General features: G+C 43.4%; 1 protein-coding gene and 1 long non-coding RNA gene across 2 annotated transcripts; one reads left to right on the top strand and one right to left on the bottom strand.

Annotated features, from left to right (window-relative positions):
• Window positions 1–1,835: 1,835 nt before the first annotated feature.
• On the top strand, window positions 1,836–4,386 carry LOC140069018 (protein kinase C delta type-like). The gene is made up of 8 exons (XM_072114360.1): window positions 1,836–2,002; window positions 2,183–2,274; window positions 2,394–2,456; window positions 2,783–2,921; window positions 3,018–3,209; window positions 3,381–3,509; window positions 3,692–3,910; window positions 4,075–4,386. The coding sequence occupies exons 1-7, from the start codon at window positions 1,838–1,840 to the stop codon at window positions 3,827–3,829; spliced, it is 918 nt and encodes a 305-aa protein (XP_071970461.1). The 5' UTR covers window positions 1,836–1,837; the 3' UTR covers window positions 3,830–3,910; window positions 4,075–4,386.
• A 5,068-nt stretch (window positions 4,387–9,454) lies between these two features.
• On the bottom strand, window positions 9,455–10,811 carry LOC140069017 (uncharacterized). Its single transcript, XR_011848676.1, has 3 exons — window positions 10,706–10,811; window positions 9,634–9,668; window positions 9,455–9,544 (listed from the first exon to the last, which is right to left on the bottom strand). It is a non-coding gene; the product is annotated as an uncharacterized lncRNA (long non-coding RNA).
• Between the last annotated feature and the right edge of the window lie 6,058 nt (window positions 10,812–16,869).

Below are 16,869 nucleotides of genomic sequence, written 5' to 3'. Positions count from 1 at the left end.
CCTTCGCGATCCAGCGGCGCGTTCTCTGCGCTGGATTCGGGTCCGGCCGGGATTTATTAAGGTAGTTCCTCCGCCGTCCCGGTGGCGCTGCTGCGCTGAAAAGCATCGGAACGCACTGGAGTTCACCGGCTCGGGCTGAGTGAAGGTAAGTGCAAGCTCCGCGACAGATTTTTTGTTTTAAATGCGGCGGTTTTTCCGAATCCGTCGGGTTTTTGTTTGGCCACGCCCCCCGATTTCCAGCTTGTGCATGCCAGCGCCGATGCGCCACAATCCGATCGCGTGCGCCAAAATCCCGGGGAAATCGGAGCAAATCGGAAATATTCGGGTAACACGTCGGGAAAACGCGAATTGGGCCCTAAGTAAATGACCCCCAATATGACCATCATGGGCAGTAACCTAACTATTTGATCATAAAGCCGCTGGGACCTAATGTAAAATCTGTAACAGTCCCTAAATTAAGATGTTTAGTATGAGACTCCATGTGCGGGCCCAATAAGGCTCCAACCCAGTCACCGAACCCCAGAAGTTACATCCCAGCATTCTGCATGAGCAACAACATTTCCATTCCGTTCTGGGTCTTGTCCCATACAACACAAATATTACAGCATGGCGGTGTATATAGTAAATGACTGCCAATTATATGCAATATCAAGGTTATAATTATGTGAATTCTCCATGGTAATGCTCTGATCACTTTAGTATCTATACACATAGAGTTATGGTTTGTGGATAGTTTGAATATGTAAATAAGTTCATGATGTCACACGGAATCCATGAGGTCACATTGCTTTATGATATCACGTTGTCACCGGCTTCATGGAAATAGAATGCAAAAATCATTTGTGTTTCTTCACCAAATACTGGGAAGAGGCGATTTTTTTGCTGTGTTCATAGCGAATATGAAGCGCGCAAAAAAGAGAAAGTGTAAGGTGTGGAGTGATAGTGAGAGCGAGGATGGACCACCACCTCGCAAGAGGAAGGCTCCAGTGAGCATCTTGGTGCGTAATGATGAGGTTGGGAAGCCCCCAACTACAGATAAGACCTATAAGACCCTAAAGAGGAGGAGACCCCAAAACTCATCCGGGTCTGAACACCCAAAGGCCAAAAGGCAAAAGCTGAACCCCGACTTGGAAGCCGGAATCAGCTTCCAGGATCAGACTCACCATAGGATCCTGAAGAGAAGGAGACCCCAAAATTCATCCGGGTCTGAACATCCACTGGCCAAAAGACAAAAGCTGAGCCGTGACCACCCAATAGGTGACAGACCAAAAGAAAGTCTGTTGATGGAAGCAGGTAGGAGCTGCCAGGATGTAGATATAAGGACTAAGTGATGGCTACTTAGCTGTGTTTTTATTAAAAAGTGCCATGACTGGTCACTGGTTGTGTCTGGTATTGAGGCTCAGCTCTGTTTAAGTGAATACGGCTGAGTTGCAATACCACACACAACCTGCAGATCACAGTGGCGCTGCTTCTGAACAAAATCAGCCTAGTTTCTATAATCTATTACTATCACTAAATAAAACTGTGGCCGATTTATATAAACTGTCCTATAGTAAAACTGTCTTAGTGGTAAGTAGGAACATTACTCTTGGAGACTGTTTTTCCCATTTCACCCAATATAATTTAATATTTTCGCTCCTCAAGGAGACTGTGACCCCCGACCATCAAGAGGTGTAGCCAGAGTGCCCACCCATATCAGAATGGAAGAGCTGGCATTCCATAAAATGCTGGGATCAGGAATTTATGGGAAGGTAAGTGAGTGCTGATCATACATCGCTCCTTGACCTCATGGTAGATGAGACCCGTGTTCACAGCCCTCTGTCTCCTCCAGGTGGTAATGGCCTCGCACCCCTCCAGCAGACAAGACCTTGCTGTGAAGATAATAAAGAAACGAGTCTTACTAGAGGATGATAGAGATGCCATCTTCATTGAGCGCCAGGTCCTTGAGATCACCTCCCAGTGTCACCTTTTTACCCACTGCTTTGGAGCCACCCAGAATCAGGTAGGAATCTTCTATGTGTCTCCATAGATGGTCTCATCCAACACATGAGTAGAGACATCAGTAGACCCCTCCTCGCAGCTTGTAAGACTTGTAAGACTACTACGTGTAGCCATATCTAGGCTGCCAGAACGGAGAATGTCCCCATCATGTCCTGTAGTATATTTTCTGTATTTTCTCCAGGATTACATATTTTTCGTAATGGAGTGCGTCACCGGAGGAGAACTCCTACACTTTATTAACAGTAGAGCCCCCTGTGATATCCAGACCACCAGGTACCTGCACGTTGTGTATTATATGTCATGTATTTACCATTGTCCAGTAGATGTTGGCTTTGTAGCCGATTACTTTGCTGGTGTTTGATGAGGATCAATGTTTTCTTCTTTCTCATTAGATTTATTGCAGCGGAGATCATCTGCGGCTTGAAGTACCTGCACGCAAGAGGCATAATACACAGGTATCTAGAGCATGTAATAATATCAGAGGGGTTAACACACTACATAGTGCAGATATCTTATAGGACACATTGCATGGAGCCATAGTATGTTCTCTATACAAGTCCATGGGGCCTCTGCTCTATCTGGGCATGCCTCCAAATTTATACATGGAGATAGACGGAGGTGCCATCTGCCGCTATGTCAGATGATGAATGGAAACATTGTTCATAGAGGAGATTATCTCTGTTCCTATCAGTTCCTATCCATAGAGGCTTCATGTAACCGTCCACTTCTCCATCCATAATCCTTCCATGACTCTGCTTATTGCCAAACTTTGTCTTCATAGAGACCTCAAGCCGGAAAATATTCTGATGGACAGCACGGGTCACATAAAAATCGCTGACTTCGGCCTCGCTGCAGTTGACGTCTACTCTTCAGAAACCATCACAGAGTATGCAGGAACTCCCGGCTACATGGCCCCAGAGGTGAGGAATACAGGTCTTGTGCCCTCAGTATGGCGTCTATGATACATCCAGGTTATTTCTTTACCATGTGATTAATCTTCCATGATGCTTCCACAGATTCATCTAAATAAGCCCTATAATAACAGCGTGGACTTTTACTCCTTGGGTGTCATCCTTTATGAACTGGCCACAGGGCATTTCCCTTTCTACGAGGGTGAAAGCTCGAATAAAATCTTGGAGTCCATCGCCAGTTTTAGTTTGGAGTATCCCTGTAACCTGCATCACCAAATACGTAACATCTTAAAAGGGGTGAGTATATGCAGTCATATCTCAATGAGACCCAAAAAGGTCAAATAGGATTATTATTGGGCTATGCTAATTATTTGATTGTAATAGATGTAGCAAATGTTTACTTGACATTAATGATTCTATAATCAGTATTCCATCCAGTAACTACAATTTCCAATTATTTTATCATAGGTTTTCCGTAAGTCACCTAAGAAGAGGCAGAAGTTCTGCAAAACTATTAGCAGACACCCATTTTTTGCAGATGTCGACTGGTCGGACATTTGGACAGGAAGAGCTCGCCCTCCATATGTAATGCTACCAGTAAGTACATGGAAACGATAGGAACCAACAGTGCGACACATTGATCTGTCAGATGTAGGATTTCTATGGGCACTCAATGTCAGTAAGATCTCACTACAGCTCTGCTCCTGCACAGATACCACCTACACTTAGGACAAGTCCTGTTCTCATTATTCATCTCATGTCTGTATCTTCTCTCCTAGAGTGAAGCAGTGACGTCCCATCACACGGTCCCTCTGTCCGCCCTACTATCATCTGCAGAGGCCAGAAAGACCCCAATAACATCAGAGGACAGAGAACTATTCCAGGGGTTCTCCTACACCAGCCACATGTGGAGGTGACTGCAGAGACGGCCATACATGAAGCCGGCCAGGTCCTAGGATCTCCACCCAGTGCACACACATTCTTACTTATGGATAAAGGTGAGTTTATCTACATGAGGTTCTGCTGAGTAGTGACCCGGCTGCTCTCTCACAGGACGCCCCGAACTCTGGACCTGTTACTTGTTTACAGGATTCATTCACAAATAGTTACCCCTCGGGAATCTCCTGGTTTATGATACATTGTCACTGGTTGTATCTTGTAGAATGAAGAAATTCCATCTACACATCTGAGGAGAATGATGCGGCTGATAAGGCAAGAAACCAGCGACCCAGTTACCTCCCGTCTCCTGCCCAGTTGCTGGAATTTTCTGCAGTCATCAGCATCTTTACCAGAAGAATCAGGATACTGCCCCCTACAGCTAATCTGCAGGAGCTACATCTGCAATTTACACTGTGTACATGTGGCACCACCAGACCACAAAGCCCCGAATACTAAACCCTCTGCCACATCATAAAGGGGAGAAGAAGAGGCAGAGAGGGACAAAAAAAATATAGGGGCATTTACCCATTATCTACCCGGCTATATCATCACAGCCTGGGAATAAATTATCTTCTCTCCTAATTGTAGTTCTATGTTTTGTTCTGATATCTTCTATTACATGTAAGTTGTAAGTTATTTGGGTGACATGAGGTTTTTACCGTCCAAGTAAAACAGTAGTAGCCGCTATCTTTGTTTCCTAACAAGCATCTGAATTTTGTGGAGTGCGTTCCCTAACCAGACATGGAGATATTCGATTTTATAGGATAACTCTTCATTGTAGCTGAAGGAGGAAAGCTAAAACTAATGAGAGGACCATATAACAGCTCCATGAACCCCTCTCCTCCAGGCCAGTGGTCCCCAACCTTTTTATAACCTGGGACCAGCTGCATCCAATTTTTATTTCAGTGTTACCTCCTTACCCTGGGTTTGCAAGCCCTGCAAATGCTCCATCTAAACCAACCCATATAATGTCCCAATTATCACAGCCCCAGATCTAAAATCCCCCTTTCCTACAGCTTCCCCCTTTTCTGTATCCATCATAAAGAAACAACAATGTGATGTGCAAAGGTACCGATAAATGCCATGATATATAAAAAAAAATTCACATATTCTTTATTTGAATTCATGTGCTGTGCATCAAAAGTTGTAAAAACCAATTATAAACCACTAACATCCTCGTTCAGATCCATAAAAATATAAGTATGCTAGAATTCTGCAATGGTCACTGAACTTCCCCTCTCCTGTTATTGCCTGGTAAAGCTATAATAACCTGACATCCTATTGCCACACAATATGACAAATACATTCTATGAGAACTAACATTAAGCACCAAGGGCTACTCAACAATACCAAAAGTTCTACATAGTGATAGATATTTGTTATAAAAGAAGGATAGAAAGAAAGGTATAACGTCTACTGCTCCTGTGCTAGCGGCTGGTGCAGGACTGGGTCTCCGGGTATCAGAGACACCCAAAGACCCTAGGGAGAAGGGAGATGCGGTTCATTACTGCTTCTCCCTTCTCCGCTCCTTACAGCATCGCGCTGAAGTAACGTAATGCATGGAGGAGCAGAGCTGGGACGGCCGCCGGCTCTATCGACTCAGCAGTCACGTGACCGCTGGGTCTAAAGGGGTTAATCAGAGCTGCTGGGTCCAGTTGTTGAGTCGTCAGTCCAACATAGACCTTCGAACAGGGACAATGAATGGCATAAATAACATTCTGACTTCTGAGTCCCTCAGTTTATAACTTTTATTATTCAAAGGATTTGTGAAGGTATCATTGTTCATCATGTATTGGCGAGTCCTTCTCTTTACTATCTCTATAGGACAGTATCAAACATGGTGATTGGTTCAGACGATCATGGGCCCCTTAGAAGCCTTGGGCCCTGGGCTGCTGTCCAAACCGCCTGTATCATAATCCGCTACTGCTGGGGCATCTGTTATCCAAATATTTCTTTCTTACAAAACCTCTTAAATTAATGCCGCACATAGATGTAACTTTGAGGTTTGTTCTCACATTACGTTTGAATTGTGCTTAGAAACACAATTCAAGCTCAGGCCGGAGGGAGTTTAGATCTAATCTTAAGCCCTGCAGTGGCGATCTAGCATTTATCTGTTAACCAGAGGATACTCACTATAATGAGAATACAGTAAATGTTGTGATTCTGCTTTCTGTATTTAGCACCCATAAAAGTAAATTTGTTAATGCATCCAAAGAATCCTGAACTACTTTATTTGTATGATAGGTGTGCTATGTCATATAAATATTGGCCCCCCTTAACAATACCTGGACCCCAATCACAATTTATAACAAAATTTGGTATTCTGCTATAGCAGGGGTCTGGAACCTTTTTGGCTGAGAGAGCCATGAACACCACATATTTTTAAATGTTATTCTGTAAGAGCCGTACAATATGCACATGCCCCCCAGTAGATAGGTAGTCCAGTGTCCCAGTGTCACGGGTGCCACTGTGATCTACGTCTCGGATCGCAGGCACACCTGTGCCCCTCTCTGTGGCGGCTTCCCTTTCTGAGCTCACTCAACTCACCACTTTCCGGCTCCTGTCCCATCCCAGCCGGCCAGCGCATGCGCTGGCACTCACAGATTAAAAGGGCCAGTGCGCTGCTGATTGGCACTTCCCACTTCAACTTCCCACCTGGTTTCTATAAAGACCGGCGGCTCCTGGCATTCCCCACCGGATCTTAGTGCTTTTTGCCTATGAGCGAGCTTTCCACATTGTTTCCTTCCCAAGTGTTGACCTTTCAGTGTGACCCCCAACCTGTTCCTGATTCTGCTCCTTCGCTGCCAGCCCTGACCTCTTGCTCCATGCCCGACCTTGCGTCATTGCCGCCTGCCTTGACCGTCTGCCTGTTCTTGACCATGAGACTGCCTAGTGATCCTGTACATCGACCTTGGCTGCCACCATGGACAAGTCATGCCTGTGAAACAACCTGATGGTACCACACTGCAGCAAGACCATCCTGCTTTGCGGGGGGCTCTGGTGAAGACCGGGGGCCACTTAGATTCCGGTCCCAGGTGTCTGCTTTCATCATTGTCCGGGGTTGTCCAGGGGGTTCACTACTCCAAATCCTGACACCCACCACATGCATCCCAGTAGATATTTAGTCACAAAAAAAAAAAAAAAAAGAATATTTACTTACCAGCGCTCCCTGCAGCCAGCTCCTCATTGCTCCTCTGGTGCCTGGGTCGTACAAAGGACGTAGGCAGCGGTAACATTGCTGCTGTGTCCAGTCATCAGTCTAGGGACACACACAGAAGCCATCACTATTTATTAAAGATTAGAGATGAGCGAGCACTAAAATGCTCGAGTGCTCGTTATTCGAGACGAACTTTTCCAGATGCTCGAGTGCTCGTCTCGAATAACGAGCCCCATTGAAGTCAATGGGAGACTCGAGCATTTTTCAAAGGGACCATGGTTCGGGAATAAAATGTGTTAATTAATTGAAAAAGAATGTCTTCTGATAAGTTAGCAGATGTATGCAAACATCTGCAATCTATTCTTCACTGTTCCGCGCGTATATTATCTCCCGACAAGTTAACAGATGTGAAGAACAGTGAAGAATAGAATAAAAACAGTGAACACAGGATCATTTAAGTGAAAAACACAGTGAAGAATAGATTGCAGATGTTCTGCACATCTGCTTACTTGTCGGGAGATACGCTGTCCCGGGATCCGCTGCTCTTCTTCCACTGAAGTCTCCCCGATGTCTCCGTGCCCCTCGATGTCTCCGTGCCCCTCGATGTCTCCGTGCCCCTCGATGTCTCCGTGCCCCTCGATGTCTCCGTGCCCCTCGATGTCTCCGTGCCCCTCGATGTCTCCGTGCCCCTCGATGTCTCCGTGCCCCTCGATGTCTCCCCGTGCCCCTCGATGTCTCCCCGTGCCCCTCGATGTCTCCCCGTGCCCCTCGATGTCTCCGTGCCCCTCGATGTCTCCGTGCCCCTCGATGTCTCCGTGCCCCTCGATGTCTCCGTGCCCCTCGATGTCTCCGTGCCCCTCGATGTCTCCCCGTGCCCCTCGATGTCTCCCCGTGCCCCTCGATGTCTCCCCGTGCCCCTCGATGTCTCCGTGCCCCTCGATGTCTCCGTGCCCCTCGATGTCTCCGTGCCCCTCGATGTCTCCCCGTGCCCCTCGATGTCTCCGTGCCCCTCGATGTCTCCGTGCCCCTCGATGTCTCCGTGCCCCTCGATGTCTCCGTGCCCCTCGAAATCTCCCCGTGCCCCTCGATGTCTCCGTGCCCCTCGATGTCTCCGTGCCCCTCGATGTCTCCGTGCCCCTCGATGTCTCCGTGCCCCTCGATGTCTCCCCGTGCCCCTCGATGTCTCCCCGTGCCCCTCGATGTCTCCGTGCCCCTCGATGTCTCCGTGCCCCTCGATGTCTCCGTGCCCCTCGATGTCTCCCCGTGCCCCTCGATGTCTCCGTGCTGCCGCTGCCCCATGTCTCTGTGCTGCTCACCGTGTTCTTCACACATATATATTGTTCTTCACATACTATTTTGTTCGCACCGTTCCGTGCGTATCTTCCGACAAGTAAACAGATGTGCCGAACATCTGTAATCTATTCTTCACTGTGTTCTTCACTGTGTTTTTCACTTAAATGATCCTGTGTTCACTGTGTTCACTGTTTTTATTCTATTCTTCATTGTTCTTCACTGTGTTTTTTTAATTAAATGCTCGATCTCGAGCAGGGGAAATACTCGTCCGAGCAACGAGCCGTCTCGAGTACCTTAATACTCGAACGAGCATCAAGCTCGGACGAGTATACTCGCTCATCTCTATTAAAGATCTGTCTGAGAGCCAGATGCAGCCAGATGCAGCCAACAAAAGAGCCATATCTGTCTACCCCTGTGCTATAGCAATGGGCTCCCTGTGCACTTGCCTGCCACCTAGTGTTACGAAAGTGGATTACACATCAGCAGATGATGAGCTGGTCAAAGGTTAATTTTGCTAACAGCGATAACCTCACACCCCCATACACACACATGCAATAGATTTTGAATCTTTTTTTTGTTCTAACCTGTTTTGCCCTCTACTTTTTGGGAAAATGGGAACGATAAACAAGAAACAAGATAACCCAGACTTCATGAGCGCAGTGAGATGTCTGCGGTATTCAGTGGCGTAACTAGGAATAAGTGGGCCCCATAGCAAACTTTTGGCTGGGCCCCCCCCCCCCCACCTCGCCGATGACCACGGCACCTTTTCCCATTCCCTGCCCATTTTGAACATATATAAGGGTTTTTATATTGTAAGTATACAGAGTAACTAACACAGGAATAACACATAAGGCATTTATAGTTTAACATATTTTATCACTTAGGTCATAATCATAACTTACCTGAAACCCAAAGCACCGTGTTTCCATCACTTCTTGCTTGATATAAATTTTAACTTTAAAACATCTAGGAAGCACCTGAGCACAAAAATGATAGCGGTTAATCTTGCATTAAGCTATATAACTATTTGTAATTATAGAATGGTATAAAATTTATTAAAAATTTGTGTCTTAATGTTTAATAAAAATTTATTTGATTAAAAAAAAAAAAATTTGTGTCTTATCTTATATGTAATTCGTCAAAACTTACTTGGACAGGAAGTATCATATTCAACTAGTTTGCATCTTCTGAAAAGATATGTTGTTTTTTTCGAACATATTAACTATATGAAAAACTCGCCAACCTGAAAAAAATATATAAATAATCCAAATTCTGTTCATGTTTCTCCAATCAGCATTGATTATAAAATAAATTTCAAGTTTTCTAACTTACATTAACAAAACCAGAACTTTCAACGGATGATCAACCTAGGGAAATCAACAAAAATAATATTTATTAGAGGTTTTACTTTAGCTGTATTCATTGTTAAAGGAGTAGGCAAGCAAATCACAAGTTCTGCTTGTTCACTCCATAACCATAAACTTTCTGACAGATTTACCAAGCTGTCTGAAAGTCAGAATATTTCTAGTTGTCCATTGCAACCAATCAAGGCTCCCCTTTAAAATATACATGAGCACTGGTAAAATGAAAGCTGAGCTGTGATTGGTTAACATGGGCAACTAGAAAGATTCTGACTTTCAGACAGCTTGATAAATCTGCCCCAAAGTGTCATCACAGTTAAAAAAAAAAAGAGACTTAGACTTCTTTCTACTCTATATCGCCACAATGGAGCAGCAAGAGCCTGAAGTCTTTGTGACATACTGTCACTATTGTACCAGACCTAAGGGCAGGATATACAGTGTAACCTTTACAGAAGACCAATTCTTTAAGTCCACCCGACAATACAGACCATAATTCTTGTTCACTTTTTTTTTTATTTTTAGCATGTTTTTCATATATTGCAATATATAACCTGTAAGAAGACCAACCCTGGAAGATCAGTTTTCAATGTAATTTTGGCCTGTCATCTAAGAAAAACAGTTGTGCTAAACCCCTATATCAGTGGTCCTCAACCTTTGTAATGCTGTGACCCCGCAATACAATTACTCATGTTGCAGTGACCCCAAACCATGCGATTTGCAGTAAAAACACAATAAAATCGTGGCTCCGAAGGCTTTAGACCCCTGTGTTTTGCTCGTTCAACCCCTGCTGGGGTCACGACCCACAGGTTGAGAACCACTGCCCTATATGATCAGCACCCCCCTTTGGGCTATCATCTGAACAAGGTTTCACTGCTTATATTCATTCCTGGCATAGTGCAAAAATTGACAATAAGTGTCACTTAAAACAAAGCATGCATGGAACTGTTTTAGTAAAACTTTTTGTTAGTTGAACAGAAAACTTTTAAACTGTTAGTAGTTAAACAACTTTCCAACTCCCCAACTTCCCATAACTTTACACTTACACAGAAGAGAATTTCTTAGAACACACGCCTGCGCGCCTTGACTTCAGCAAAGGTGTCCACAATGCTGTCTATGTCTAGTTTCCTAGCTCTCTCATTTTCTATGCTCAGAACCGCAAGCCCAGAAAGCCTTTGTTCTGACATGGTGCTCCGCAAGTAGTTTTTTATTAATTTAAGCTTAGAAAAAGATCTTTCAGCAGCAGCTACTGTCACAGGTAGTGTTAAGAAAAGTAGCAAGGCTACACACACGTCCGGTAGTGTAGAAGAAAGGGCACTGTTGTCTACCAGAAGGAGGTGAGCCAGATCACTGATAGAGGATGACTTCTGAATGTCTTCCTCTAATGCAGACCGAAAATTCAGCAGTTGAGCAGGAAAACTGGATGATAAATCTTCCTGGTAGATTTCTTGGAGTTTTGATGCAGCTTGGAAAAGAACATCATCAGACGCAGATGAAAGCATTGCAGGCTGAATAATATTAAAACGACCAAGAACCTTGTCCATTCCCATAAATCTGTTTAGAAGCTGAGATGTTACTATATCTAAACATGGAAAAAAAACTGTAACTTGAAAATGTTTTTCTGAATCATTTAACCTCTCATCAACTGCCCATTCGTCAAAATGACGCTTGACTTTTGGGATCCGTTTCTTTTCAAACTGCGATGAAATGCCCCACTGCTGTGCAAGCGAAACTGCAATTTGTTTTGCTTCCTCAAACTGATTCCTGTATTGCCCAAGACTGTCAGCAATGTTCTTAATCAATCTTGAGGCTTCAGACAAATCAGTGTTTTTTGCTTGCAAGACTTTAGAAACAGTATTAACTTTTTCCAAAATTGTTGTCTGCAGAACAATTAAAAATATGAATTGAAAAGACTCTATTTTTTTTTTTAACGATGCAGCCTCCTCTCTTTCTTTTGTTTTTGAAGAGGTAAGGACAATCTTTGATAGTGCTTGCAATACATTAACAAAACTAAAACGTAAAGCAAGCAAGGATTCATAGCGTGAGGCCCAACGTGTAGGGCACAACTTCTTCAATGTCAAGGTGGATTTAGTTGAGAATGAACAAAGAGTTTCCCATCGTTTTATGCTGTCAGCAAAAAATGTGTATAAATTCTGTACTACATCAAAAAAACCTGCAACTTCCTTGATATTGGCCATTGCATCTTGTAGAACTAAGTTAAGATTGTGTGCTGCACAGTGTACATAAAGAGCATTTGGTTCTTTTTCTGCAATCCTCGCTTGCACTCCAGAGTATATGCCACTCATGGTTGCAGCTCCATCGTACCCTTGGCCACGACACTCATTTAATTTCAAGCCTTTGCTCTCTATACAGGCGATAATATCCTTCTCTATTCCTGCAGCACTCTGATCTTTTACAGCATAAAAACCTAAAAATACTTCATGTATTTTCACGCTGGTTGCTCTTCCATTCTCTGCTCTGTCAACAGACACGTACCGGAAAACCTGGCTCAACTTATCAACCTTTGATATGTCCTGTGTAGTATCCATTATAATAGAGTAAAACTGTGCCTGTTGAATGTCTGAGACTATTTCTTTTTGGACTTGTCCCGCAAGAATTTGAATGATCTCGTTCTGGATTTTTGGGCTCAGATATTTTATGGATCTTTGGGGCATTTCAATTAGTTCATGAAGAACTGGATCATAATCTGCTAAAAGTTGTATTATGGAGAGGAAGTTTCCATTATTAATTTCCCCAAAATTTTCTCGATGACCACGAAATGGAAGATTGGCCATTGCCATAGTTAATGTCACATTAACAATCCTTTGTAGGGCTTGCCTCCAAAAGTTCTTCTCTCTCCTCATTTGCTTTTCAGTTTCCTCATCTATTGTGCCCTTCTTCCTCCATTGGTCATATACGACACAGGAATCAACATGAGCATTTGAGCTTTCATGAGATTGTATTTTTGTGGTTAAGCTCTTCCATTTATTGATGCCTTTTGCCCAAGCTGGTTCAAAACCCTGCTTTTTGCGATCCCCAAACAGCCAGCATGGCTCACAGTACACAGCATTCAGCTTGGGAGAATAACACAACCATGTGACAGGAAGTTTAAGGCCAGTTTGTGTGATTCGATCATAATATTTTTCTGAAAAGCATCTTTTATCTTTGTCATTGTCTCTAGGGAACGGGCCAGGGGGTCTGCATGGGCCCTGGGAAATAATGAATCTTTTAACATTTGGGTCAGCAATTGTTACAGGATAATTAGCCCTATCGGTGACATACTCAGAAGCAGTAGCACTTTCTAATATGCTGCTGGTAGATGTGCTCGCAGTTTGACTGGTAGCAGTGGAATTGATTGGCTCATTTGAGGTGGGAGTAATTGCTTGTATTTGGCTCATATCTCTACCACACTCATCCTCAATACTTTCTTCACTACTAGTCTGGGCACACCCCTCCACCTCAGTTGTTGTAACATTTGGAAGTGGAAAATTTTCTGCACTTGCCTCCTCTACATCTGCTATAGATGTACTACTGCTTTCACCCACAGGTTTAGGGGCGGCAAAAAAGCTACTTATTTTCTGCATTTTTTGACTCTTCAAGTTCTCTTCCTTTCTTTTTTTACGCTTTTGAGCGCCACTGAGATGGTGATAAGTTGACATAGTGAAGAGATATGTGTGCCCTGTCAGCAAAACAGAGTTCCAGATATACATTGGTCTTTAATATATGTGATTCTTTACAATCTAAGACTGCGCAGTTCAATTTTAAAGAGTCTTTTGCTGTTTAACAGATTAACTGTTTTGATGTGGGATTATATATGTTTTAGGCTGAGTTGTAGATGCAAACAATGTATTTAACCACAATAAAGTAGTATCTGCATGTACAAACCAGTTTTCAGACCGATGTGGACATTACATGGTGCAGCTAAACATAGGACGTCCATTATTTAAAGGAAATCTACGATCAGGATCATGGATTATAAACCAAATACACTTACTTACTGGTGTCCCCTTTATCGAGATCTGCTCTTCTTTTAACTTCCTATGCCATAGATTAAGAAAATATGCTTTAAAAATATGCAAATGAACCTGAGCGGCTCCAGGCTACATTAAAGGAAATCTACCACCAGGATAAAGATATGTAAACCAACTACACTGACATACTGGTGAGTGCCCCCTCTGCTAGGTTCTGCTTTTCTTTTAGCTTCTTAGGACCTTGTTTTTACAACAAAAAGGTTTCACAAATTATGCAAATGAGCCTCTGGGACTCCAGACTCTATAGCTGTCAATGGAGCTTGGAGCCCCAAAGGCTCATCTGCGTAATTTTTAAAACTTCTTTTTCTTTAAAACAAAGGCATACGAAGCTACAAGAAGAGCGGATCCTGCCAGAGGGGGCGCATACCAGTATGTCAATGTGCTTGGCTTACAATCCTTCATCCTGGTGGTAGATGTCCTTTAACTTCTATGGAGCGTGGAGCCCCTCAGGCTCATTTAGAAGCCTTCAAAGGCATAAAAAGCTTGTAAGTGTACTTGGTTTATAATCCATAATCCTGATGGTAGATATCCTTTAAATATTAATCTTCTATCCCAAGATCATGCTAATAAATACTGAAGTGGCTAGATCAACCCCACTTTTTACAACGTAGTGAGATATTTCCAAACAGGCAGCCCTCAACTTAAGAACACCTGACTTATAAATGAGTTCTCTGGCCACTGTGACCTCTGGTGAAGCTCTCTGGCAATTTACTTGAACTTTAGCCCCAGACTGCAATTATAGGTTGTAAGGTGTCTGTAATGAAGCATTATTGTTAATCCTTATTCCCTTGTCAACCATGAATTTTTCAAATCCTATTGTTATAGGAAACTAAAGTTACACTAAATATACCAGTTCCGACTTGTATACAAATTCAACGTAAAGGTGTTTTCCCATGATTGAAAGTTAGGCTCTATTAGTGCTGAGACCCCTGCAGATCGCGAAAACGAAGGTGCTCACCGATCTCCATAGCGATTGATCAAGCAGAACGGTCATGCGTGGCCGTCTGCTCCGTTAATCTGACAGAGCAAGGAGGGATCCGACGGACCCCTCGTTTTCGAGATCTGTGGGGGTCTCAGCACGGAGACCCCCAATGTTTAGCAAGTTAGGCCCTATCCCGTGGATAGGGCCTTACTTTCCTTCATGGGAGAACCCCTTTAAAAACCTAAAGATTAGATCTTGTATGTAACCTGGGGACTGACTATAAATGCAATCAGCACAACATCCAAAGATATAACTTTTACCTGTATTTGATTCCTACAGTATATTCAAACTGTAAAAGAAATATAGAAAGCACAAAGCTGTCAATAAAACTACCGATTCAAAACACAGTTTTAACTACTTATTTCATGAACAACACCAAACCATTATCAGGAACACCTGCACATTGCACACATGGTGGGGTAGTCCCTGCATTGGCTGGGTGGTCTTTGGGCTGCTCACTACCAGCACTGGTTGAGGACAAATACATAGGGGCAGATTTATCAAGCTGCCTGAAAGTCAGAATATCTCTAGTTGCCCATGGTAACAAATCACAGCTCCCCTTTAAAATATTCATGAGCACTAGTAAAATGAAAGCTGAGAGGTGATTGGTTGCCATGAGCAACTAGAAATATTCTGACTTTCAGACAGCTTGATAAATCTGCCCCATAGTGTTAATACATAGTTTTAAAGTAAGCCATACTCACTTTTGTCCAGATCCTTCTATCTCTATAGATTGTAGGGTACGTAGCTTTACTCTTCTCCTTTTCTCTTCAAGTTTTGATCACTGTTTGGCCTTCACACTTCACGTAATGCTCTTCACAATAAAATCTAGGAAAGTAGAAAAAAAGAAAATGGCTCTGAGCAAATGGGTGTTTAATATTCATAGTCTACCATAAGGATAACTCATTTTTAAAAATCAGCATAGAATAGACAGATGCGCTTTAAGCTGATGACTAAGAGTAATTCTTTCCATATGCATATGCAGTGACTATTTGGCCGGGTCAACGTACGGGCCTGTTTCCACTGGTTGATAGTGTACATGAACTCTTTCACATCAGAACAGAGTCCATGTGCTCCATCTAACGCATGCTCATCTCCCTATGGCTACATAGGAGTCCATGCAATATAGTGAACAATAGTCCTGAAACATGGGGCTCCTGTGTGCCAAAAAGCAAAGGGGTTACTAATGTTCATTGGTCGATATTTGAAAGTAAACTAATGAACTCTAAAAGCTTAACACAGATTATTGAAGAGTAACAGTATTCATATACTGGCGGTCCCCTACTTAAGGACACCCGACTTACAGACAACCCCTAGTTACAGACGACCCCTCTGCCCTCTGTGACCTCTGGTGAAGTTCTCTGGATGTTACTATAGTCCCAATATAATCCAAGGAACCTATCTTGTACGTAACCCGGGGACCCCCTGTATACTTCTTTTTATTAACCTTTTTTATAAAATGCTTTTCAGATCTGTAAATGCTGTATACTTTGCCTTATTAAGTGGAGTACTTTAATTATGTGGATAGTTTGTTTTAATAAAATGGTTGACAAGGGTGCGTCGGGGAGGTCTTATTTTAATAAAAAATATTTCCTAAAAAATGTTGTATTTTTTTAACTCAAAACTTTCCTTAGTAATGGTCCTGGACTGGGGCCTTGTGTTAGCTGGTAAAGGCTGATATTAACCCCCTTATCATTACCCAGGTACCCACTGCCAACAGAGGTGCTGTAAAGAGCTGGATACAATCCAGTACCTGACCGTCTACAGATGATCCGGTACTAAGGCGGTTGCAGGCTGGTATTGGGCTCTGCCCAAAAACAGTGGGTGCTCAAATTCAAATAATATCAGGGTGCTGCAGCTGTATTGTATCTGGCTGGTTATAGAAAATGAGTCTCCATACCCTTTTTGTAAAACAAGTTTTAAAAAAAAAATGACGTGGGGTTCCCCCTCATTTTCATAACCAGCCAGATACAATACAGCAGCAGCACCCTGACATTACTGGGGTGTGAGTGCCCATTGATATAGGGCCATCACAGCCCAATAATACCAGCCTGCAGCCGCCCCAGCACCTGACCATCTATAGATGGTCAAGTTCTGGATTGTACCCAGCTCTTCCTGGCACCCCTGGTGGCGGTGGGTACCAGGGTAATGATTAGGGGGTTACTGTTAAGCCTTTTTTACCGGCTAACACTAGGCC

The sequence above is a fragment of the Engystomops pustulosus genome, chromosome 7 (genome assembly GCF_040894005.1).
Source record: "Engystomops pustulosus chromosome 7, aEngPut4.maternal, whole genome shotgun sequence".
Classification (NCBI taxonomy): Eukaryota; Metazoa; Chordata; class Amphibia; order Anura; family Leptodactylidae; genus Engystomops; species Engystomops pustulosus.
Note: the sequence above shows the minus strand (reverse complement) of the source record. Positions and strands in the feature narration are given on the sequence as shown.

Coding starts and splice junctions, on each gene's coding strand:
- LOC140069018 (XM_072114360.1), top strand. CDS start 1,838: ATGGCCTCGCACCCCTCCAGCAGACAAGACCTTGCTGTGAAGATAATA. Junction 2,003..2,182: donor TTGGAGCCACCCAGAATCAG/GTAGGAATCTTC, acceptor TATTTTCTCCAG/GATTACATATTTTTCGTAAT. Junction 2,922..3,017: donor CCGGCTACATGGCCCCAGAG/GTGAGGAATACA, acceptor ATGCTTCCACAG/ATTCATCTAAATAAGCCCTA.